At 41.8% G+C, this 26,752-nt stretch overlaps 1 protein-coding gene across 1 annotated transcript in view; it reads right to left on the bottom strand.

Moving 5' to 3' along the window:
* LOC308325523 (solute carrier organic anion transporter family member 5A1-like) overlaps window positions 1-22,614 on the bottom strand; it is a 37,701-nt gene extending 15,087 nt beyond the window's left edge. The window contains exons 1-4 of the mRNA XM_080778046.1: window positions 22,478-22,614; window positions 14,366-15,394; window positions 11,427-11,706; window positions 10,799-11,014 (exon numbers count right to left, since the gene is read on the bottom strand). Of these exons, the coding sequence (XP_080634172.1) occupies window positions 10,799-11,014; window positions 11,427-11,706; window positions 14,366-14,866 (997 nt within the window). The 5' untranslated portion in view covers window positions 14,867-15,394; window positions 22,478-22,614. The remainder of the gene's footprint in view (window positions 1-10,798; window positions 11,015-11,426; window positions 11,707-14,365; window positions 15,395-22,477) is intronic.
* Window positions 22,615-26,752: the final 4,138 nt, after the last annotated feature.

The following is a 26,752-nucleotide window of genomic DNA, read 5'->3' as shown; positions in this document are numbered from 1 at the left end:
TGGAAAAAGTACTCCAATGTTTTACTAATACTGGAATGTAGAACTACTCCGTTACAAGTGAAAGTCCGGAATTCCAAATTTACTTGAGTAAAAGTACAAAAGTATGGGCATCAAAAACAAAATGTACTTAAAAGTAATGCAGAATGTCCCATTTCAAGTTTTCAAAATGTATAAAAATCATACACATTTGTGATGCGCTCACAATGCGCTCACAATGTGTGTTGTAGATTGGCAATTTTCAAATGGCTGAAATGTATATTGGGGTGAAGTGGTTACTGTACTGTATGTTTTGAAATAATAATCAAAACCTACAAAGTAACTAAAGTTGTCAAATAAATATAGTGGAGTAAAAGTACAACATTTGGATCCGAGATGTAGAGCAGAACATTGTACTTAAGTACAGTAGTTAAGTGCTAAATACAGTTACTTTCCACCACTGCTTATCGTGGAAACCTCACATGTCCAAAAACAAGCTCAAAACAACGCGTTTTGACTTCGTGGATCAACTGCTTTTGTGTGAAGCTGCAGTATGACCACGTCGTAGGGCATTCGTTTATGAAAAAAACCCAAAAGTTGAAATGTGAAAGAGGTTTCTGTCCGACAGCAGCGTTATAATAAGCCAAACTGATCACGGCAAACATTACGGGAGGGATATGGGGCCCAGGGAACCAGATATGTCCTAATTAGAAAGACTTAAAGTTGTGGAATTCCTCCAGCGTTTAGCAAAAACGCCATGGAAATGTGCTGGCGTGACAAGGCACTGCCAAGCACAGTCCATATTATCCAAGACTGACGTTCTAAACCTTTTTAACCTCTGAACCCCCAATAGCACTAGCATATTTAGAATATCGTTGCTGTCGGGCGGAAGCCTCTTATCTCCATGCTTTGATGCTTGTCGATCCGATACTTTTTTTAATTTTCGAACTCGAATCCTGAAAAGTCACCGTTTTGAACATATGAGGTTTAATGCCACCCAATGTGAAGTGAGTGTCGTTAATCTCTAGAACCGACATTATTTTGGTGGAAAAGGGGCGAAAAGTCAGGCGTGTTGTTGTCTATGTACCATGTGTGTCAGGGGAGGCAGAGACTAGGAAAGCTGAGAGGGACGCACGCACACACGCACGCAAGGATGGATAGACATGCACCCTGGATAATCAATCCCTTATCTAGCAGGAGAGGAAAAGCCCTGAGCTGACAGGATGGCACAGAGAGAGAGAGATTTCTGGTGTCATCAATTGATGACATCACACGTGGCTATTATTTGGTGGTTGGGTTGGATCCTAGATGCATGGATTTGCAATATTCACATGCAAATTGTTCAATGCATTACATTATAAGTGAATGAGTACCCTGATGACAGTTACAGTACTGAGTTACTCATAGAACTGAGGGGGGGCACAATGAATTAGTATAGGATGATTGTATCGTCATGGCAACATGCTGACATAGCACTGCCTCCTTAGAACGTCCCCTGGTGAGCTGCCAGCCTCACATTTAACGATAGGGACTGTGTGTGTGTGTGTGTGTGTGTGTGTGTGTGTGTGTGTGTGCGTGCATGCGTGTGTGTTTGTGTGCACGCGTTTGTTCAGCAGGGATCGATAAGGAACTGAGAAGGATAGCGTGCTCCGAATAAAACTCCTCAGTCCTCACTGTCAGGTGAAACACGGTGACCGCAGCAGGCGTTACCGGAGGAGACGCAGGGTTGCACCATGTGCTTCCCAAACAGTCATTTCAAGGACCCCCAGATTGGTGTGCATTTGGCCACGGCCGGCCTCAGAACTCAGAGAGTGTACAAATGGACCATTTGTTTCCATCTGTACACTCTCCGAGTAACAGATCTGTAAGGGTCCATTTGGTTTGGGGAAGAAAAAAAAACACACCACAATTAAATCATGAATTGCCATTATTTGTCCAACAATGAATAGTCTAAAATTAAACAAAAGAAAATCTCATATTTGTGAAAGAATTGTGTGTGTAAGTTGGCACATTAAAACTTCAAGTGCTCTCAGGGTAGCCTACTTTCTGCCTGGCATCATCGGCCCTGGAACAGAGACGCTCTTATAGGAGGTTACAAAGGAATATTGTGCTGAATAATTCTAATGGGTTTATGTTAGGCCTTTGGGCATGATCGTGAATTCAGGGCAACAGAACGCGCTGCTTAAATAGACCAATACGTTCCCTTCCCACTGTGTTAAGTGTGCCGCGCCGCTGCGGCCCACACACAGACACGCTCGCACACACAGACACGTGCACGCACACACAGACATGCGCACGTGCACGCACACACACACACAGACGGCCATGTCCATGAAAACGAGACCAAAGGAAGCGACTAATATAAGGCTGCATGATCATGACACAAACACATGGGTTTCCCGCTGTCCCAATGCACTCCCCAGCTAAATGTGTAAATATAGCATCAAAGTCTGTTTTATTACTCGAACCCTATAGCTCTGGTCCTTAGCGTTAGAAGGACGCTTCTTAACGCTATGGTACATTTAACTTCCTGCACTTTCGCTACTCACTAATACAAAGACGGTTTTGTGGAGTCGAAAGCCTACATTTTCCCTAGTGGGACGTACTCTCAGCCCCCAACCACACAATACTAGCAGTACTAGAGGTCCTGGTAGGAGATAAAACCAGCAGTACTAGACGTTCTGGTAGGATAGAAAACAAGCAGTATTAGAGGTCCTGGTAGGATAGAAAACAAGCAGTATTAGAGGTCCTGGTAGGATAGAAAACAAGCAGTATTAGAGGTCCTGGTAGGCAGAGCCATCTAATAGAAGAGTTGCGATATTGAGGGGGCAGAAAACAGCCCTGTCACGTGGTTCAGGTACTCGGGCGAGCCCATTGCAATGCATTCCGTAAACTTCCGGTTGTCCCCATTTGAAGCCTTCAAATAGGGACAAACCAATGTAGAAGAGCCGCCATTGGACTGGCCCCATGAAGTGAACGGCGTTTGCGTAACTCTGTCTTACTCTATGGCACGTTTAATGTTAGAGATGACCGAGATCCGATTATTTGCAGGGTCATATCAACCGATACTGACTCTGATACAAATATACAGGTATTACATTCTTATATTATATATTGAACTAATTGCTGCATTTTTAAATGGGGTCATCTTTGTTTGGCTGGTGAAAGTAGATAGATGGTAAGCCCCCTCCCCACTAACAGCTGACGCTCTTAAAGACAGTGAATTGGCTGCTCTGCGAGTACAATGCAATATCGTTGAAAATATCTGGATTATTTTGAGATCGGTTCAATACCGAGGTGGCATTTTTATTGCCGATATGGACGATTTCAATATGTTCCCAAATATATTGTGCATCCATTTAATTTGTTAGAAAGGTTTTGACAGGAAAGCAGAATACGAATTCAGGGGGCATACAGTCCCATTTAAGAGAGAAACATGCTTATACTGTATCAGCATTGTTAATTTGTTACACATGCATGTCAACCCCACTTCATCCAAATCTGTATTATCACTTGAACCCTACAGTAGGCTACATAGACTATAGAACCGAGTCAAACCAAATATATTGAACTCAACAATTCCAAGTGCTCGTCAGGGTGGGGGGTCCCCAGTTCAGATATAATTATTTTGGGCAGTCGCCAGTTCAATTATTTTGGGGGGCCGCGACCTGAAAAGGTTGAGAACCACTGCTCTAGAGTCTAGCAGACCACTGCAAAATTGTCTCTGCAATGTTCTGCAACGGTTTGGTTGCACATCACCATTGCATTGGTGTGGACTGGGCTTAAACATGGGATCATGGGATGTGACAAAAAGATGATTCAGAGATGCTCTATGAATGTTGTTTTCAGGTTTTCAGGAAGACAATAAAAAAGGATCTAATAAATCTAATCAAATAAACAAACGGCAAAACCCCAAAATTACAAGACTAGAGCCATGCAGGCCAGTATGTCACTTTTGCATTATATTATACATATATATATATATATATATATACAGTATACAGTATATATATATACAGTATATACACACACATATATATATATATATATATATATATATATATATATATACAGCCCCGATTTAGAAACACTTTTAACCTTGCGTCCCTATTTTGAGCAACAGGAGAATAGACATTTTCCAAAAATGATCAAAAACAGACGATAGACAAGCTCACAATGCAGCACGACAAAACTATACGGGTCAAAACGTCAGTAATCCATCTTCCCTTCTTCTCTGGAGTCCTGCCTCAAAGCAGAACAGAGGTAGAAAACTGTCGTTCCCTGATGTCATCGCTAGGGACACATGCATCAGTAAGCAGGAACTGGGGGTGGCAATGAAGGACCGGGAAGTCTGGCGTGGCATTGTGAAATCCATGATCTCGATCACGGTCGAAAAATTATGAGGACTTCCCAAAAATCTGGCTTTGGTCTGCCTCTAGTCTAGTGCAAATAATGCTCTGCTTTGTCCAAGCGTGATGTCAATCCCTTATTTCTATTACCCACGGCGAGGAGGGCAGAGCCCACACAGAATATAGTCTCATTGTGTTTCTGCTGATCAGGTCCAACCAAGACCAAGGCATGGCAATCTGACTCAACCACTGGAATGTAAAGCTTAATTTAAAGTAGACCTGGCTCCGTTAGCTCAGTGCATCTCAACCTTTTTCATTTCAAGGAGCCCCAGTGGCATTAGGCCATGTACGGACCCCCATTTTATACAGTTTTCTTATTATTCTCTTGGACGGTGGACCCCAATCTACACTGTGACATCAGAGATCATTTAACTATGAAGGTGTACAAATGAACCCCTAAAATGTAGTTTGTGTTTACTAGGTCTGCTGGATAGGGTCTGTTAATTGTTCCAAACACTAAACTTAAAACAAAAGCCTTTTAGGTTGTTGCGCCAACACTGTGGAATGCTCTTCCTCAAGGTCTTGAGATCTGCAGCCTCTGTGGACATTTTTAAGAATAAACTCAAACTAACTAACACTAACTATTTGCACAGGCATTGCAGATGTTTCATGGTGGTGTTATTTCCATGTTTGTACTGTGAATTGCTGTCCTGTTTTGAGATAAATTGTATAGGTATTGTCTGTTCTTAGGTATAAATTATATTCTCTGGCCAGAGAATATAATTGCAGTATACCTCAGTGCGTTCCCAGTACAACCAGTCTTCTGCTGTTGACCAGTGCACAGCTCCAGTTGAACCTCGGTGCCCATCAGGGATGGGATTACATGAAAGTGGGTCTTGTTCCTTGCACAGATTCTTTTCCCCCTGAACGGGTCAGTGGGTTCAGCCTTCTGTGGTCACAAGCCAGCTTCTCAAAGCTCTCTACACTGCTTACTGTTGTATGTGCATGGGTGTGTGTGTGTGTGTGTGTGTGTGTGTGTGTGTGTGTGTGTCCACAACTAATGTAACTAATTCTCAACACACTGCTCAGTCAGCGTCGGCTCAAACCTCACAGGTTCTCAATGTGGGTGTGGGTCCGGGCAGGGACCAACCACCAGGTTCCCCAAATGGACCCTTACAGGTATGTAACTCTGACAATGACCAAATGGACCCTTACATGTCTGTAACTCTGACAATGACCAAATGTACACTTACATGTCTGTAACTCTGGACCCTGGGGTGGGGTCCCAGAGATGACCCCAATCCCAGAGGGGTACATACTACATAGCCAAATCAATGCATATCATCTTTGCTCAAAATCAGCAGATCTACAAGCTTGGGTCTGTTACCCCTACAACACCACAAAAAGCTTGGGTCTGTTACCCCTACAACAACACAAAAAGCTTGGGTCTGTTACCCCTACAACAACACAAAAAGCTTGGGTCTGTTACCCCTACAACACCACAAAAAGCTTGGGTCTGTTACCCCTACAACAACACAAAAAGCTTGGGTCTGTTACCCCTACAACAACACAAAAAGCTTGGGTCTGTTACCCCTACAACAACACAAAAAGCTTGGGTCTGTTACCCCTACAACAACACAAAAAGCTTGGGTCTGTTACCCCTACAACAACACAAAAAGCTTGGGTCTGTTACCCCTACAACAACACAAAAAGCTTGGGTCTGTTACCCCTACAACAACACAAAAAGTCAAATTTATTCCCGACAGAAACAATATCAAACTTGAAATGAAAAAGGTTGAGAATCAGTGATGATACAGTACCATAAGGGCAGTGATAGGAGCGTCCAGACCAATTATACTGTAGATTAGATAACCAGAGGTGGACAGTAACCTACTTACTGTACAGTACTGTACTTCTAGTATAGTTTATAGAATAGTTTTCTTAAAGTTGAAAAAAAAAGAAATAAAATAAACAGCCCCCCCTCATGCATTTAAAAGGTCAAGTTCAATCACCAGGATCAAGGATGTGCGTTTTCAACGAATAGTTGAAAAGGAGTTTGAAGTTACTTACCAAACCAATTATTGGTTCGGTTCGGTCCTCAGGCATAATGCCCGAATATGGCATATGTTGTATTGTTGACATGTCAAGATTCCCCAAATGTATTTGTCTGCAGAGCCCTATCTGAAAATGGACCCATGCGGTGATCATGCGGCCTAGTCGCTCATCTTATTGTGGGCTTATGTTTTCGTAGACCTGGCCGCCTGTGTCTCTTGCAAAATCTGGCAACACTGTAGTGAATCATGTTGTATAGACTGTAGTGAACACTGTAGTGAATCATGTTGTATAGACTGTAGTGAACACTGTAGTGAATCATGTTGTATAGACTGTAGTGAACACTGTAGTGAATCATGTTGTATAGACTGTAGTGAATCATGTTGTATAGACTGTAGTGAACACTGTAGTGAATCATGTTGTATAGACTGTAGTGAACACTGTAGTGAATCATGTTGTATAGACTGTAGTGAACACTGTAGTGAATCATGTTGTATAGACTGCTGCACTGTAACATGGAGCTGCGTTTACAACACTGTACTAGTGAATCATGTTGTATAGACTGTAGTGAACACTGTAGTGAATCATGTTGTATAGACTGTAGTGAACACTGTAGTGAATCATGTTGTATAGACTGCTGCACTGTAACGTCACAGCTGCGTTTACAAGGATATATATATAGGGTAAAAGGTACATCACCGTCACATGGGAGCATGCCAGGAAGGATGCTTCCCCTCTCCAATGACCTTCATCAATCTGCGCTCATATCATACGCAACATACTGTAAGTGAATGAGGAGATCACTCAGGAGAGGGACATGAATATACGGTGCTCCGCTATGTGGATGCCGTTCCTGCTGACTGGACAGTTTGGTCTCTGATGTCGCAGCAGACGACATGCATTCCTCTCACCTCACAGTGGAGAAAGTACTTGGATTTATAGTGAAAATGTTCCTCCTCGTTGACTTCCATGTTAAAACAACATTTTAAAAGCCCTTTATCTCAGATTATTTCCCCAGACAGCGTATTTGATCAAAACAAGCTTTATTCACGGCTCATAAGTGAAGTGTCGCTGGTCGCAAAGTTCCTCGGGTGGTCCACGATCCTCCCATGGGAGGACATCTTATTCATTCTACTAGTCTACATCTTCTATTTTATCTAAATCTTTGCATATTCTTGTTTATCTTACATAATTTAATTTACACTATACAGTACATCTTCTTGATCATTACCGTTTAGTATTGACTCATGAGTCAATACTAAACACTGTGAACTTAATCAGGCTTTTCACATAAGAGCCTGGTTAGGTGCAGGGAGTGCAAAAGGCTTGCGTTCTATTTAAAGGAATGCACGGGTCAATACATTTAGGTCAATGTGTCTGAATGCTGCAAAAACACATGGAAACCTCGTAACAAATGTTCCGTAAACTTCCGTCTGCTTCACTTCCGTGAAGGGCAGAAACCTGCACATCAGGAGCAATTAGGGGGTTCAGTGTCTTGCTTAAGGACACTTCGACAATAACTCTGGAGGAGCCCGGGATTGAACCTCACAATCCCATCCGGCCACTCTGCTGCCCAGTGGCTCAGGGGTAGAGGTCTATTCTTATGCATTGCATCAAGGCTCTAGTGTTCTAATGCATTGTATTAAGGCTCCAATGTCTATTCTAATGCATTGTATCACAGCTCTAATTTCTACTCTAATACATTGTATCACTTACCATTGATCAATAGACCCATTCAAAGCCAGGGGTATTTATATCACTTATCAGACAGACACATCACGGCTGCTTCAGTGGATAACAAACGCTGCCAGCCACTAAAGTTTTGATAGCACGGCAGTTTCATAGAATAGAGCGGAGCATCCTAACAATGGCTTGGCTATCTGCCCAAAACAGCTAGGCCAATACAGTGTCGCAGAAAAAGTCCTCAAGACATTTATATTTGAAGAAAAGTAGCAATAGTACAATGTTGAACACTGGTTCCCAACTAATTTTCGTTGATGACCCCCTTCTTACCCACCTGACACAAGCCGAGCCCCCCCCCCCCCCCCCCCCCACACACACACACACACACACTCTTGTTTTTCAAACATGTTAACCATTGAAGCTCTATTGTATCGAATAGCAAAAACAACTGATCTACAGGATCACAGTGCATTGTGACACGCAGAGTTGTGTTGACATGTTTTCTCTTCCAACTTTGTTAAAAATCTTGTAAACCTTTATAATAATGATTATCAATAATAATAATAATAAAATTGTGCAACCTCAATTACAGTCTAAGTACCTCAAAAGGTGTGCTCACGTAAGTACTGTATACTTGAGTAAAAAAAACGTAGTACCTTTCCACCACTGGCTATACAATCTACCACTAGCAGCCACCACCAAGTGCCCTACAACACATCATCTGGGAAGAGGACAGCACTTAAACACCACGGACTGTAAACGTCTACAGCCACTTTAGTTTTGATAACAGTGCCATTTTCTTTGATAATAAAAGAGGACGGACTCCATATAGCCGCTGGGCGGCTGCCAACGCAGCCTGCAGATGTATCACCCTCAGAGAAACGTTTTCAGCTGATGAATAGTGTTCTGTGAAGTCTTCCTCTGCAAGTACTGTCTACTTGCAGCTCTGGAACCGCCTCCCATTAGACCTCAGGTTCGCTAGCTCCATAGCCATTTTAAAATCTAAACTAAAGACCCATTTTTATAGAAAATTCTTTTATAATCCCCTAACAGCAGAAATGTATGCATCTATTCTCACTGATACCGTGTGAGACTATAGCCTGGAAGAAGCCTTTCTAACCAAAGTACTGAAGTATCAGCAGCTAGTGCAGACCATTTCACAGCTAGGCTACAGATGTAAACTTTTAGTTTTTATCTTTGGCAGCCTAGGGCATGTGGATAAGTTGGTTGTGAGGGGCTTACAAATGGCCGGCCTTTCCAAAAGGAGAGCCAAGAAGTTAGCGAGGTATTGCTCAGTTTCAGCCATTATAGGAAGCCGCTCAATTTGGAGGAGGCGTTGTTTCCTTTATCCATGATTTATGTCTGCCCTGTGTCCGACATGTCAGCTGTACTGTATGTAACGATGCTTTGCCGTGCATGCACGTTGTAACTGGCTGCTCTCCCACTGTCAAACTGCACTGGCAGTGTTTATGTCCTTTGTACAGTAACAAGGTATTCCTGTACTTCTCATTATGTGGACATAAATAAACATTTCAAATGTGTGTGTGTGTGTGTGTGTGTGTGTGTGTGTGTGTGTGTGTGTGTGTGTGTAGTACCTGCAGTATTTTTAAGTATGTATTTGAGTTTAAAAGAGTACCGTTACCTTTTAGACCAACAAAGTTGTAGCCATTCTTTAATCAAATGTATGCAGTCGTAATAAGAGTATTTTTATTTAAAACGCAGTCTGATCAGCAGCTGAGCAAAATGTAATGTATTTTTTGTTTGTTAGAACATGTCTAAAATAACCTAAAATCAGGTGATAGCTAAATAAGTGCCATAATCTGATTAATTCATACATAGTTTAAATAATCGGCTGAAAATAATATTAGTTGCAAGTTGCAACCCTAGTTAAATGTTTGTAAAACCTCAGTTTAAATTTTACTCTGACAGTTTACAAATAGAACCATTTGGTTCCATAGAGTTACAGTTAAGGGTCCATTTGGACCCCGATTGGTCCCCTGACCAGATGTTGAAAACCAGTGCATTAGGGGTATGTCGTTGCGTTTAAGGTGACATTCCAAGGAGCATCTAAATGTCTTCTTTAGGAGCGTTCAATATCACAAGACACACACACTCCCTCCCTGAGACACATGCAAACTGCTTTAATGTCGTCCCGAGGTCACTTCGACCTTCTGTGCTTATGAGACAGCTACTCAGACTTGCCCCTGTCTCTCTCTTGTGAGGACCAGGAAAAGCTTCCTCCCAAAGTCTTTCTAAAATTCGACTATACACAAGTACAAACATACACACGCACGCACACATAAAACCTGCAACCTTTGGGGTTGGGCTCCTTTAGGATTTATCGATTCTGGTTCCTTACCGATTCCCTCTTAACTTACTTATCAGTGGTGATCGTTAACGGTCCCCTTTAACGATTCCAAATGTATCCTTACGGGTCTGTAACTCTTAGAGTGAACAAATGGAACCAAACGGACCTCATTTGTTCACTCTCAGAGTTGTGACTGTCCTTGAAGTTGAAATGACTGGTATTGTAATTGTATAGCAGACGTGAAGCCCAAATACCAGCTCTGACGGTGTGATAAAGCTGCTTCCGGAAACTAATGGTTCCTAATGTGATGGAAAAACGATTACAGTTCCTCAATGTTGGATCCAGTTCCTAGTGTTCCGGATCCCAACCCTAGCGACCTGCCCCCCCCCCCCCACACACACACACACACACACACACACACAAGACGTACCTAAATACAGCGATGCGTTTTCTTTCTTGACGTTGTCGTCCAGGTAGGTGGGCCCCAGGGTGTAGATGGGGGTGGAGCCCATGCCCACCAGGATCTGGGCGATGACAAACAGCGCCACATAGAGGTTATGCTCGTTGCCCTCCTGGTCTCTGGGGCAGGACGCCATGTCCAAGCGCTCCCGCCCGCTGCTGTTCATGTTGCTGTTCATGCACAGACCTGCCACAGATAAGACTCGATCAATAAACAATAAATAAATATCTTTGTTATAAAGGTGAATTGATCATTGAATAAAACATTCCATTCATAATTGATCTCTACTTTGGGCGAAAAATTTGCATCAATTGAATCGACATAATCAATGACGATAATAGATCCCCATTTTTGGCATGTTAAAGGCCAAAAGCTGTAAAAAGTCAGAACTAGTTAAATTAGCTGGTCTACAGCTGTGGCGATTTAAATAATTTTTGTATAAAATAACGCTTATGTGGTTAATGAAATTGCTAATATACACATTATTATTATTTTTTTATATTTAAAGCACTACCCTTCTCGATTATTCATCTAATCGAATCAACAGAATAACCCCTAAAACAAAACAATGAAAACCAGTCACGGCTCCAACACGGACCCTCGTTGCCCAAAGACGAGTTGACCTCCTTGATCTGGTACGGCGGCGAGATGAAGTGGGGCAACGAGAAGAGGGCGGCGCCCACGGCGATCAGGATCCCGCCCACCGCCAGCCAGCGAGGCCGCTGGCCCCGGCCTCCGAAGTAGCTGATGAAGACCACCACCACCAGGCTGCCGATGTCGAAGCAGCTGACCAGGAGGCCCGACTCGGAGCTGCGCAGGCTGTAGCGCTTCTCTATGGTGGTGATGACGCTGCTCAGGTAGCCCGACACCATCAGAGACTGGATGGAAGGAGAGAAAGAAAATGTCATCAATTATATTTAACCCATTCAGGGCAGACGTCGAAATACATTTTACAAAAAAAGGGATTTCATGGCGTTATCTATTATTACATTTGTAAACCTCAGGCGTACACACGGTTAAGGCCAAAGGCCAAAGTCAATAGCTACGTCATGCCTAGTCCGCAGTTATAACCACTGCACCGCCGTCCTACCCACTGCACTGACACAGCAGTGACGTCAAGGACTTACCCTCAGTGTCGTTCCATCGCTATCTCCTTATGTCGCACCAGCCGCCGAGCCTCAACAGAACTCGTGGACCAATGCACATTGCACTGCCGCCAAAATCAGCTCCCTTTCACCCTCACGCCGGCTATGCATTTCTTTACTACATTCACTATCGCCAAAAGCTCCCACACCCACCCACGCACACACAGGCACGGAACACTGTTGCCAGGTCTATGAAAACAAGCCCACAAACTTTGACTTACACACACTACAACTTGCTTACAATATGTGGACCTGGCAACACTGCATCCCATCTATCCATTGGCGGAGCCAATGGATAGATAGATGTTGATAGATGTTGCCAGGTCCATTGTTGCACCATTGTTGCCAGGTCTATGAAAACAAACCCACAAAAACTGACTTTCGACACACACTACCACTCACTTACAATACGCAGACCTGGCGACACTACATTCCCAACACTACATCCCGCTCCGCCGCCACCATGTGCCCCACGAGTTTCTATGCTACACATACAACTTCCGACAACACTCCCGGAAGTTGCACGCACGCACACCGCGCACGCACGTGTGACCCAGGGAGACATCAAATGTATCTTTTGTCACAGGCGAAAATACTGCTGTATACAACAGTAAAAACAAGACCCATAAGAACAGCAACAGTGACTGCATTTACATGGACAGAGATTCCAAAAACGATTTTGATGGACGCTAAACAACAGTAATCCTCGTTTACATGCCTCAAAACATGAATTCCTTTTGACCTTTTGTACAAAGTGATTCTGCATGTTTGTTTTTGGTCGATTTTCTAACCACAGACCAACCAACCATGGAGAAACGGCTGGAATAAGTGATTACATGAGGATATTTTATTCTGATTGAGCTCATATGTGTCATTTCATATGTGGAATGGGGTCGATGTGACCCAATGTGGAGTTATATTTTCATGTCAAGGACCGCCTTAATGGCCTAATGTATTTGGCCTTGGACCAAACATATTTTGTTCCAGGGTCCGCCAGAACCAAAAATGTTAGTGAAACATATTTGCTTTTTCAAAAGAATAGCCAAAGACCATCCATCCATCCATCCATCCAAAGTTTAAAATGTGTCTGGTAGATTGTAGAAGACTCTTGGGCCCCTGGCCCCCTTTTCCACCAGAGTTGAACCGGCCCGGTTCTTAGTCCATGAGCCAGAGCCCCAAAATTGTAATGTTAATTACGAATTGAGTGAGCAAAACCATACCTATATTAAATTACTTATAGGATCAATATAAATAAATTAGACGTTATTGTTAACCCTTCCACAGGAATATCTTTTTTTTTTTTTTCGTTATTTTTCTCTACATGATAGGTGAATAGGCATGTATTTAATAGTTATCACAATGAAACTCCAGTTGATTACTTACACAAAGACAATGACTTATTGTATTACAAGTTTTCGGAAATGGTACATTTAAATGTACAAATTATGCATTATATAGGAAAATGTACAAACAAATGAAAATACGAAAAAGCTACTACTTAGCTTTATCATATATTAATGTACTTATATTGACCCTATAACAATTTAACACATTTTGAGCCATACACGTTCATGTACGGTTTATAAAACCCAGCACTTTAATGCCAATCCTGTGTATGTTCATATACGATCGATGACAAATGAAACTTTTTTTCAATACTTATTTTGAAGAGATAGTCTTAAATTTGCTAGCTTAGATTTGCCAAAAAACAGTGCCGCGCTGCCGCGCTACACTGTTTTGGGCTGACAGGCAGCCCAGAGCATGCAGGCAAAACGCGCCACGGGATGGTTATATATATTTTATAATACATTAGGCTACATAAACGCTGCTGCCGCGGCTGCCGCCTATCACAAGACTTTTTATTTACATCATGGTTTTACATTCACCATCGCTGATGAGCAGCACTTTGTAGGCAAGGAGGGAGGCTTGTTCAGGAACTCCATTATATCATATATGGCTCTGCATTATTAATGTAATAAACATAACGGTATGCGCTGTGAGCCAACGTGAGCCATGATGTCATAAGTTTTGCGGATTCACCGTTTTGCCTGTTTACACGGAGAAGGGATAAAACGGCGTTCTCAAAGATTTCCACGCTGGGAGGTGGTTTCACTTAGTTGCGTTTTCACCTCCTGAAAACACCGTTCTCGTCTAAATGGACCACAGCAAACGATACTTTATTTTGCCGTTTTCTATGAACACCATCCTTGTGTAAAGACCACCTAAGAACCGAACCGGTTCAACCCTGGTGGAAAAGGGGCCCAAGAGACTCATTGAGTCCCTCCGCCGGTCATCAAATGATTGGCTCAGAAATAAGACAAAAACTGAAAGATCTACATGAATTCAAGGCTTCATGGGGTGAGTAATCAGTAGAAAATAAAAAACAACCTACCTGGATGAACGTCAGGTAGCACATGCAGAACAGGAAGCAGCGTGAGTCCTGCAGGAAGAGGGCCAGGTACTTCCTGCTGGGCAGGCGCAGCTGCGCCAAGCGGGCGGTCAAGAACCCGGCGGAGGGTTTCCGCCTCGCCACGCTCTTCCCCCTGCGAGTCTCCGAGACGTCGGCGGCGCCATACGCCGCCAAGCTCTGCCTGTTCAGCGCCGACTTGCCTGACTTGGGCGTATAGTTCGTTCGGGTGGGCGACGACGCCGGGGCAGGCTCCAAGGACTCTGTCCTGCTGGGCGGCTGCTGGATGAACTCGGCGCTCTCCTCCTCGGCACTGACGGACACACGGGCCGAGCTGGCCAGCGGCGTCTCCTCCCGAGGTGGCGACTCGCTCAGCACCGGCAGGCTTTTGGATTTGAAGTTGGGGCCCGGCTCCTCAAACTCGCTGGAGCAGTCGTCCTGCTTCCGCAGAGACTCCGACAGTTCGGTGTGCTCGTGGTCCGCCATTTTTTTTTCTCCGTTCAGTTTCGCTTCGGGGGTATAGGATCGAACCCTGCCGTGCTTTCGTGCTCGTAAAAAAAGAAATAAACTAAGTCAACCTCTCAAGCCAACGTTTTAAGAGTTCAGAGGCGCTTATCCAAGTTAATTTATTATTAATAGATACATTTACTCCTCACATGTCCTTGATGCCAACAGAGTCCCTCTCCAAATAAAGTAACAACACAGCCCAGGCTCACAGTCTTCACAGATTTGACTTATCTGCAGTGATTTTTTCTTCTTTTTTTATCTTCTCCTCAACACTCACATTCTTGTCACCATCTGATCTGAGAGACCCCAGAGGACTTGATGCCTCCACAGCTGGGTCACAACAACATCCCTCCCTCTTCTTCACTCACAACAGGATTTGGAGCAGAATCCACAGCGTTTGTTCCTCCGTGCGACCACTGTCGTCATTTCCTCCTATAGGACATTGCGAGCCTCTCTTCACAGAGAAAATGGTGAAGGTGTGAAGTCGACGGTGCATGGCTGACGTACCTGTCAATGAGACAACACAAACACAATCAAAACGTCTTCTTTTTTGTCTGCATGTGATCACCGTCTGTCATAAACCTTGTGTATCTCCATAGTTAAACAATTTTAGTTTTGTTTAGATATGTTGTTTAGAATTAGATATGTATAATAAAGAATTCAAAAATACTTAGGACAAAGGAGAAATAACAAAAACTGCACTAGGCTATTGGCTATGCCCATGAAAAGGGCCCTGGCAGCCGGCTATCAGCATGTTGCCCGCCCGAGCACAACTGACTGGCTCTGCCTGCAGTCTCCCTTTTATAGCAGAGGATCCTACCGAATGGTTGAGTCCTGCTCTGTTTCGGCAGTTCAGATTCAAATAGAAGAGTGCCAGCACTGGAGAGGCATACAGATGACAAACACAGGCCAAACACAGGTTACAGTAAACTGAATGTTTTACCATACAAGTCTGTGTGTATCATTTCATTTGTACATCATTATGAACCACTTCATTTTTATAAGTTGTGAATAATTTGTGAATACAGTATTGACAATTATAATGTTAGGACCTGTCTGCCACACTACCCACAGTCACTTCAGTTCTTCCAAACCGGCCTGTGGTCTAATTTAATAGTTGGATGCAGCCGTGTGTTGTGTGTGCATGCGTGCAATGTCCTTAATCAGAGTGTGTGTGTGTGTGTGTGTATAGGGCACGGGCTGCCCCGTGACAAGCTGGGTATGTATGTCGTGTTGTCCACCGGTCAATAAGTATGTATGTATGTCGGTGTTGTCCACCGGCCAAAAAGGGACCACCATTCTTGATGACGTAACTAAGGAATGTATGTACATGTATGTATGTATGTATTTGGTTAAAATGGGTAGGGTTTAAAAAAAGGCAAAAGCTTGCTCTGGTGCACTGGCCTAAAAGTGGGTCCTTAAAAACTGCTTCAACTTCTGAAATGTATGTATGTAGTTATGTACAGTACAGTATGTATGTGTGTATGTATTTTAAAAGTGGGGCTTTTTTGTAAAAATATCCGCCCACAATACCTTCATATATTTAAAAATAAGTCCAAAATAGGGTTACCAGTGAAGGGCAAACTGCCTATTCACTGGGGACTATGCAGGGCAGAGGCGTCCACCCCCCTGAGTCCAAGTTAAGCTAGACCGCATACCTAAACCATGGTCAGAAACCCAATGGTAAAATGGATATAAAAATGGACATTAATAAAACAACCTAAAACCATACAGTAGTAAAAGTTCACAGCAAGGCCTGGATACCATTTATTTATTTTACAGATAAATGAACAGAAAAGGGATAAAAATCTACTTCTTTCATTTAGACCAGTGGGTGTTACAGTTTGTAATTTTTTAATCCATCTATGCTCCATGAGTTTCCGCTGTCCACTGGTCCATCGGACTCCACATTCCAGACCTGAAATGATGAGGTTAGCGATAGGATGGGATTGAAAGTGTGTGTAAAGAGTTGTGTGTATGTCTGCTCGTTGGATGTGATATAAGTGTTGTTTGAGGCGTGTTTCTAGTGTGTGTCCGGTTTCTCCTATGTAGTGTTTATGACATTGTGTGCAGGTGATGATGTAGACTATATTGGGTGTGGTCAGAGACAGGGGATCCGTGATGGGGGAGGAAGTGTGACTATGGGGGTTGTTGATGAATTTGCAGGGTTTGAAATGGAGTGGATGTGGCTGTGGGGGCTTGGGAGGTAAAGTGGAAAATTTGGAATGCACAAGGAGGTCTCCCAGGTTCCTATTCCTTCTGAGTGCAGAGATTACCTGATGTGTTTGTAATGGGGGGTAGGATTGTTGTGTAGTGGTGAAATTCTGTTTAAATTTGTGGTGTAGTGGTTGAGTGTATGTGAAAATGTGGTTATGAATGGGAGTAGTGTTGTAATGGTAGAGGAGCCGATAGCCTGGATGGTAGGAGAAGAAGAGTTGGAGGAGGGAAGACCTAGAGGAGAGGGTAATGTGTGTTTAATGTGTGGGTAATGTGTCCAGGGACGGACCTGTCCAGGTCCGTCCCTGTCCCTGCGCTAGAGAGAGGCCTCTGATCCGGGTGCATGCTCTGAAGTGGCTGGGGAAGAAAGCTAGGATTGAGGTTAGGGTTAGAATAGGGGGTGAGAGGGTTAGGGGTAGGAGGCAGTGTGTTTGTGGAGAGTGACTGGGTGGGGGAGAGAGAGGCCAGGGCATTGCTCCTGATGGTACGCAAGAATATTTTGCTGTAACCTCTCCTTCGGAGGACTGTGAAGAGTGTGTGTGTGGCCTGATTAAAATGTTCCCTATTGGATGAAATCCTGAAAAACCGAATGATTTGTCATTTGATGATTCCTTGTATGTGTATGTATGGGAAAGAATGGTGGTCCCTTATTGGCTGTTGATGGTGACGTAACTAAGGTACGTTTCAAGGTTGGTATAAGGTCAATAACGGGTCTAAAGGATTTAGAACAGCAGTTGTAATAGAGCGTTGCTGTCCTGCCCCCTTTCATGACGACGCCAGGCCCAGGAAATGATGTATGAAAACAATAGTACCAGACTAGTTTCTCAAGCAAGACATCTCTTCTACAGTCCATCAATGCTAAATAAGTCTGTAACTCCTGAAAGTTGTGAACAGTTATCCATTTGTCATTTCTGTTTTTTTTGGGGTTTTTTTGTGAGTGTAACATCTGTGTGTGTATTTTCAAACATCCATTTCTGCCAGGCAGCAAGCTAGGTATGCTTTGACTCATTTGTTTTGCAGTAGGACGTATTTACGTGACTGCAAAGACGAAACAGATGTGGGGGAGGCCGGACGGATCATAAAGCAAGAGTGGGCACCACCTAAACATTGTGGGCTACCTCAATGTTCCACAACAAGAAACATACGCCAACCTGCATGGTACAGGAGCAGAATGTATTCAAGAACAAGCAATGTTTCTGTCACAGATGACCTCCTACAGGCAACCTCAATGTTAAATTGGAAATATATAATAAGAATAAGAATTGGGGAAATTATCTGAAGTAATACAAAAGTATACACGATTTGAACATGCATGGCAAATCATTATCAGGCATAAAATTACCTTACCTTACCATAATGACTGCCACAGATGTTTTTTTTAGTAGTTTGAAGTAACTTTTGAAATATTAGGCCTTCAAAGTATGTTCAAAGTACGTTCAAGCATGTTCACATCATGCATACTTCACTTCAGACCATATTTAATTACATTTTTTGTTTGTTTTTGTTTTACACATCTTGGACAAAACAATAGCCTGAGGTTCCCACAATGCTTAGGTGCCCACTCTTCCGGTTACCGACCAGACATCGGAAGCATTGGTGAAAATCGTTTTTAAAATAAATAAGTATAATTTAAGGTACTGTAAGTGATGTTTTTGTTAAAAGGTCCTTCTTCTTTTCCTTTCGGCTTTTCCCTCCAGGGGTCGCCACAGCGAATAATATGCCTCCATCTCACCCTGTCCTCTGCCTCCTTCTCTCACACCAACTAACTTCATGTCCTCTTTCACTACATCCATAAATCTTCTCTTTGGTCTTCCTCTAGGCCTCCTGCCTTGCAGTTCCAACCTCAACCTCATCCTTCTACCAATATACTCACTATCAATATCAGTCTCCCTGTCTCTCCAGCTCTTTCAGGGTGCACAGAAATTTCAGGTTAGAGAACACATTTATCAGCTTCAATGTTATAGAGTTTCAGTTCAAATGTTTGTGTCTGCCCATTTTTGTTTTGTCTCTGGGAAAAACTGAATCCATTCTCTTTGGATCAAATCGTGATCTCAGCAAGGCAGACGGCTTCTCAGTTAAAGTGGGTGACAATGTTATCACAAAACAGTTTCCATCCTGGAGGCAAATCTTTCCTGAGATAAAATGGCCACCCACATAATCAAAAACATCAATCAAAGAACCAGATTCCCGTCTCCTCACATTACATGGTGGTCAGCAAAAATACTTTGAAGACCTAACAGGAGCTATCATACAAGGTTTCTTCGACTATGCATGCACCTCATGATGGTACCAGTTCAAAAGCCCTAAAAAGAAGGCAGACATCCCAAAACAAACTGGTCAGGCTACTACTTGGCCTTACTCACAGAACCCACATCACCCCTGCTCATTTTGATAGGTTGGAATGGCTTAGGGTTGACAACAGAGTACAGCGACTTGCAATGGGCCTGGTCTACAAGATTCGCTACACCACTAAGATACCCATGTACCTTTGATTGATTGATTGATTATTTTATTTCACAGTATGCAGAATGGGTACATTTCAAACGAAAGCACTTAGTCAATACAAAAACTGTTACTTTTGTCGACGAAACAGGGTCCACCTTTTTCAATTAAGCAGAACATAAAGACACTTCTATATATTTAAAAAAAATCACACCTGTGTAAAGTGAGGGGCGCTAATATATTAAAGTCTAACTCATATTGATTAGGTGATGTAATGGGGATGTGAAACAAGCGGTGCAAACACAAATTAACACACAATTAAACGCCATTAACAATAGAGACAATATGATGTAAATGACACATTATGACATACATTTTCCCTTCATTGTCAATGGCATTTACAAAACAAACATTGAACTAATGACAAACATTAAACCTGTGTATAGGAGGGCGGCTAGCGACCCTCAAAAACAGGAAATCATCCTATAAAGAAAGAGCCAGTTTCGAATTGCAGACACCCTAAAGTGCTCTTTGAGAGTGGTTTTGAAGGAGTCTAGGGATTCACACTTTTTAACGGCTGCATTCCACATTTTTAGTGGCATAGGAGCAAAATTAATTTAACCCCTTGTTTGAGCCGAATCTGGGTTAAAAGTGGTTTGTTGAGAAGTGGTTTCTCTCTGGTGTTGTGATCGTGGACATTAAGTATTTTGACAGTAAATTAAGTCTGAGTCCCCCCCCCCTTCCCCTCTTGTCTATACTGTACACCTTTTTTTTCATAGATGTGTATATTTGTATCATGTCTGATGAATTGAAATGGAGGACCCTGATGTAGACATGTAGTGCTTTTTCTGGTTTTATCCTCGTAGCAGTTTTTGTATTGACCTGTACCCATTCTGCAATTAATACAATTTCCAATCAATCATCACTTGTTTCTCCTGTATGAGTTATCTATCCTGGTAGATTATCCACCTGCACATTTATTTTGTGTTTACTAAAGAGCTGGAGGGACAGGGAATCGGGGAGATAGCCCGGCAGTCTGGGTTAAGTGGGAAACTTGGTATATAGTATTTTTTATTGGCCTAAAATATTGTCTATACACATTCATGAATCCACTTATAGGGGTTTATATGTTACCATACCATTAACATCCTATATAAGGCAAGATTTTCAAATGTCCATTATGCTTTATGTAGCAAACTAGGGTTTTTTCATGATTCTGAATCCATTCCAAGCATTTTGCACAAAAAACACTCCTTGGGCTAAAAACGGCCAGTCGTCATCACAAATGGTCAGCACATTTAAGTCAAGCCACTTGCCCAAATGTCCCCAAAATGTGCTGACCATTTAATGCTTGGAATGGATTCAGAATCATGAAAAACCCCTAGTTTGACATCACATGCTACTTAAAGCATAAGGAAAGTTTGACATGTTTGAAATGTTTGCCTTATACTGTAGGATGTTAATGGTAGGTCATATATAAACCCCTATTAAAATAATTGCTCAATACCGACAGTCAGTCAGCAAGTGGATTCATGAATCTATGTATATAGATAGACAATATTTTAGGCCAATAAAAAAAGTCTATATAACAAATTTTGCACTTTAAACAAAAGAAGCCGGACTAAGACCCCTGTTACCGCTTTGGCAGTGGTTCTCAAGGTGGCCCCTCTGGGTTCCTTGGAGGGAGAGGTTCTATTCGTATTTCGTACACTCTTTGTTATGGGAGTCCTTGAAATGTAAAAGCTTGAGGCTGAAGTGCTCTAAAGCAATTAATACTGTGGGAATGTTGAGCTATTAACACAAATTTTAACAAGAACAAAAATCACTTACCCAACAAGCCTAAGCCCTTCAAAAACATTATTTTTGAAGGTTTCTGTTAGTTTACACGATGCCCCCATCCATCACCCCCCTCCAAGTCAAGGGCAACCCTGAAAAGTCATGACATCACCAGTCCAGCCAGCACCACACCGCCAATAGAACCAGCTGTCCTCCTCACCGAAAGAAAGCATTGAAAACCATCATTCAAGTACAACGTTGCTTGGCCCCGTATTTAAATAATCATAATAACGTCAAAAGAACCGACGAAAAAGCTATATGAAAATACATCTGGCAGTTTGAATTGGCGACTGGGGAATAAATAAAAGGCGATGACATGACATGACGCGGCGGAGAGCACTGCAGTGGTCCCCCCGTGTTGACTAGTCTGAAGCTAGCCGATGTTACGCTCAAACCGGTGACTTATAGAATTATGTGAATAGAGGTCGCTGTACCGTTAGCTCAGGGCTATTTATGGGAGTTTTTCTTATCCTTTGTTTAAGTCTAGGAATTGTAGGAAATTAATAAATAAATATTCCAATATTCCACCTCGCTGTTTAATGTTATTTACCAATGTAAATAACAAAGCCTACTTCCAATGTAGTAGGCATATATATTATCTTATGTAAACTAGCAGTAATTTTATTGTCAGTGTATTTAATACTAGAAATACACTAATCTGCATCATCCACCATGACACAAGTCATTTTCGTAGAAAAAGTCTCTCAAGTACCGTGATAAAGTGGTATTTTGTAATCAATAGCAGGGTTACAAAAACCACAAAACGTCATCCATTAAACTAAAATTATGCATGCTACATTAAAATGTGCTACATTAAACAAAGGTGCATTGACGAAAAGTAAGCAACTATTAAAACAAAATAAAACAGAACGAAACAGCTCATTCTTAATCAATACTTTCTTTCTTTTTTCCTTTCTCTTCCTTTTTTCTTTCTTACTGTAGGGTCACCGTGTTGGGTAGGTCACATATGTAGGTGTAACAGCAGCAGCAGAACCGCGGCTGCTGGCCCCGTTGAATGAGGCTGCTTAGAAAACAAGAAATACAATAAAATAAAATAAATATAGGCTAAAAAGATATACATTTCTCAAAGCTCACCTTGCATTTTAGAGCGAGGACACAATGTGCCACCGGCCGTCATGTCACCAGGATCATTGAAATTAATTAATTAATACAAAATAAATTAAAACTAAATTGTGTGACAGCGGTCGTGTCCTCTTCCTCCACAACCACACCGACTCACTCTCATCTGAACAGTTGTTGTTTACCAGCACGAGCCGGTGCTTCCTCTAGCCGCCTTCTGATTGGTCCGATTTTTACTGGGGCGGAAATGTCGTCGGCTGGCGGCTGAAAGGATGAGCTGATCTTCAAGCTCACATAGATCTGCGAAGGGACGCGCCGTGAGCTTGTAGATCGGCTGTTTTATATACAGGTTTAATGTTTGTCTTGTCTATACTCTATGGTCTAGACAAACATTAAAAACGCCATTGACAATGGACAGTTTAATGTTTGTTTTGTCTGTGATTGTCACTGAGCAAATCGGCATATCATATGTTATGATATCGCAATCATGTAACTGATGATAAGGCCAACCCGGGTTGGTAAAGCGCCCCTCACTTCACATGGGTGTGACTTTTTTCCCCCACCACTGGACAGACACCAGCGGAATATAATATAATTATAACGTAACGATGTTAATATGTTATGTTATGTTATGTTATGTTATGTTATGTTATGTTATGTTATGTTAATAGGTCTATAAATGTTATGTTAAATTGCCAGGTCGCAGTTAACTATGAAATCGTGCATTTCTCATAGTCAGTCAGCACAGTGCCATGCAGTCAGTTAATATGGTCATGCCTCGTGACATCACGTGATGTCATCAATATTTTTTTTTTAATAATTTTTTTATTAGACAATTAGATGCAAACAGTACAGGGTACAGTCAAGCACAGCATTGGTCCAAAAGGACAGCACCGAAGAAAGACCTTGCGGTCTTGTTTCCATTCGGGTCCCATGCATTCATTCACAATGACAACAGTGACAACAAAAACAATACGTTTCTCAAACACACTAAATCTATATGTACAGGTTGGAATAGAAATACATTAATAAAACATAAAAAAGGGGGGGGAAGCCAATCACCTTCTCTCCCTTTGACCTGATGACAGTGACATGTGAGTTTTCACTTTTCAGACCCTTTTTTAAAGGAAACCTGCAGTGATCTGCTTGTTTTGAGGGAAGGGGGCAGGGCATTCCACACTTGAGTGACTTATGCCCATATATCCCTGACGTCATTAATATTGGCGAATGGCCAGCAACTCTTTTCTCACCTCAAACCCTTATATCTCCATATATGGAGCCAACTGTTTTGACATGCCATTATGTTGATCCTTCCCGATCTCCTCTTCGATGTCTCCCTTTTGACTGATACCTGTCCATTTAAACTCTGGACGGGCCCTTAAAGTTATTAGTGCAGCCGCAGCCGGGGGAAACTATATAGAGTTCTCAACAGGCCTGAAAATTAATGGCCCGGCCCTATGGGGTCCTTGGCCCTCATCAAACCCTTAGATCTCCATATAAGGAGCTGACCTGTTCTAACATCCCAGTTGATCTGACCTCATCAAACCCTGTACACTCAAGACAGCTCCATGGCCATGCAGTAGCCTACAGAATCCATTCCATTGATCTGACCATGTTATGCCATGTTATGTTATGTTATGTTATGTTATGTTAGCCTATATCAATTCTGGACAGATTTGTTTGGATATGTATTTTTTGAATACTGGCCACTCTATCAAAATTGATCTTTTATTTTATTATACATTTTTATTATATTTCTTTAATAATTCCATGAATTGTATTTTAAATCTCACTGGTAAATTCCATACACATGACACAGTCCAATTGTATTTTAATCTTGTATAATATTTCTTATTGTATTTAATAAAGGGAAATGTCACAATGAGTTACATAATGCATAAACTAAAGAAACTAAACACAACAAAAATAAGTTAAGTTACGCATTTGTAATTAAATTGGCTACTTGATTTAGCCTGTGCAGCGTGGGTAGCAGATGATGCACCATCAGAGTGTTTTAACGCCAAGTCATGGCTATTTTTCAGACAGCCTCACCCACCCAGTGCCAGACACTATCCATCACCTTCTGCTTGACTGCTAGGCCTAGAATTCTTTCCTGCTCTGACGCAAGGTTAACTTATAGCAGCATATTCCCCCAATATTGTTCAGAAATCGCCCCTAGAAATAACAAATTGTGAAGAACGGCATACAAGCTCATAATGTGTCTTATGTGTCGAGATTGTACTGTAGCCTATGCTATTTTCACTTATAATTAAAGTAGCCTATACACTTTAATTAAATGTATGGAGTCAACAGTAGCGGCTACAATATTTGTAGGCCTACAATATTTTGTCTTTGAAAATTGAGATAGTATTGGAGTATCCAAAAATACAAATACTTAAGTACAGATATAACTCAACAAAATGTGTAGTAGTAGCCTATTAATGTGCTCGAATATGGTCTGGTTTTATGTCACTTTTCGGAAATGTTGGCATGTTGATTTGTCGTTAATTGGGTTTTTGAGGACGACGAAAATGGACATTATATCAAATAGAAATGTATCCACTTTTTACCATTTGGACAATTACCGGTCCTCTTGACCAACTAGCCTACGCCCTCTGCTGTTCTGCAACACTTATTACTGCCAACAAATGCAATACTAGTATATGGTTCTCTAGTCTAGAGTTCATTCATTCATTCACATGCATGTGATATTTATAGGGTCTATAATTAATGTCCACACAACTTTTAAACTAAAATAGTAGCCTATGAATCAGATTTCTGGAACACTTAAAGCTCTTTGTGAGTTTGTGCAACTTTTGTTTAGTGAATAAAATATTACTTTGTTCATAATTTGCTCAACAACACCACTGGCTGGCTGCAGTTAAAGGCTAGTCATAGTGCTCAGTGTGAATGACCCTTTTAGGCTGCTTTACAATGCCACTTTAGGTCACCCATGCAGCGCCGGTATTGTACCCACAAACTTCTTATTGCTGCATTCCTTGGCCACTCTTATTGCTGCTTGCAGCTATATATTTTTTTACAAATATCTTCACATACAATAGTGAAACTTGTGTTCCGCAATAAGGCACATGTGTAAACAAGTTCCATGGCTTTTGGCCAAACGGCATGAGTTATGCCTGTTCAAAGTGCTCGTTGTCGCTGCTTGCAGCTATATTTATTTTATACATTTTCACGAACAAACTTCTCTTCAACTGGGATTTCAGTTAATGGTCTATAGATTGTGTGTAGAACGTTTTACGCAAACTGCTCAAAAATACAGGCAGAAAATCTGGTTTAAGCATTCTTTTAACTGCTCAAAATAGCGGAAAATCTGAGGGCGGAGCTTACTGTCAAAGTGACAGATGTGTTCCCCTTGGGTGTCAAAGCACATGTGGAAACATGTGACTCTGCATGCAGCCTAGTACTCTGCATGTATGTATTAGGTATAGTATCCTAGTATAATCATAATACCTGATGATCATGTTTTTTGGGGGAGAAAAATCACGGCACTCCATCTTTAAGTCCTTTTCCTCATTACACTATAGGCTAGCTTCCTGTACTTGGCTCTCTTGGGCCCATGCATCATGAACTTCAACACAAATGTCATGTTAAAATGATGTTGCTTCAGTTGTTGACTGTAGCTCCTACTCTGTGTCCAACATGGTTTTTATCAGTTTAAAATTGGTTGATAATCATCCCAATATGGATGGATGGAAAGGCATTCATTGAATATGCATAAACTCCAGCACTCTAGTCGACAGTCAAGGCTTAGAAGCTAATTTTATAAATTAACAATAAATAAGCAGTCGACTCGTACTGCCAAATGGCAACGCGCCACAATAAACCAAGTCATGTCCTTGTCAAAATACTAAGTAAACTAAGTAACTAAGTACATTCACCCGTAAGTACAATTCTGAAATAATTTGTCTGTATTTCCATTTTTTTATACTTTACTTCTACTCCACTACACCTCAGAGGCAAATGTGGAATACTTTTTACTCCACTACAATTATTTGCCAGCTTTAGTTACTAGTTACTTACAGATTTAGACTGCTAATACAACATATATTAAGCACTGACACGCCCTATTTTATACTTTACCATATTAGTACCATATTGTATTCAAGTCATATTTTGAATACAAGCCGTTCACAGTATTTAAATTGTGGTAAATTAGAGTACGTCTTCCACCACCGATTAAAATAAAAAGAAACACAGGACAACTACAGTCAATAAAAATAATTTATTTACAATGGCATGAGTCATAAATTAGTAATAAGCGTTGGCAAG

Source organism: Protomyctophum bolini, assembly GCF_963924005.1.
Source record: "Protomyctophum bolini genome assembly, chromosome: 12".
Lineage (NCBI taxonomy): Eukaryota > Metazoa > Chordata > Actinopteri > Myctophiformes > Myctophidae > Protomyctophum > Protomyctophum bolini.
The sequence above is the reverse complement of the archived record's forward strand: the minus strand, read 5'-3'. Positions and strand labels throughout refer to the sequence as shown.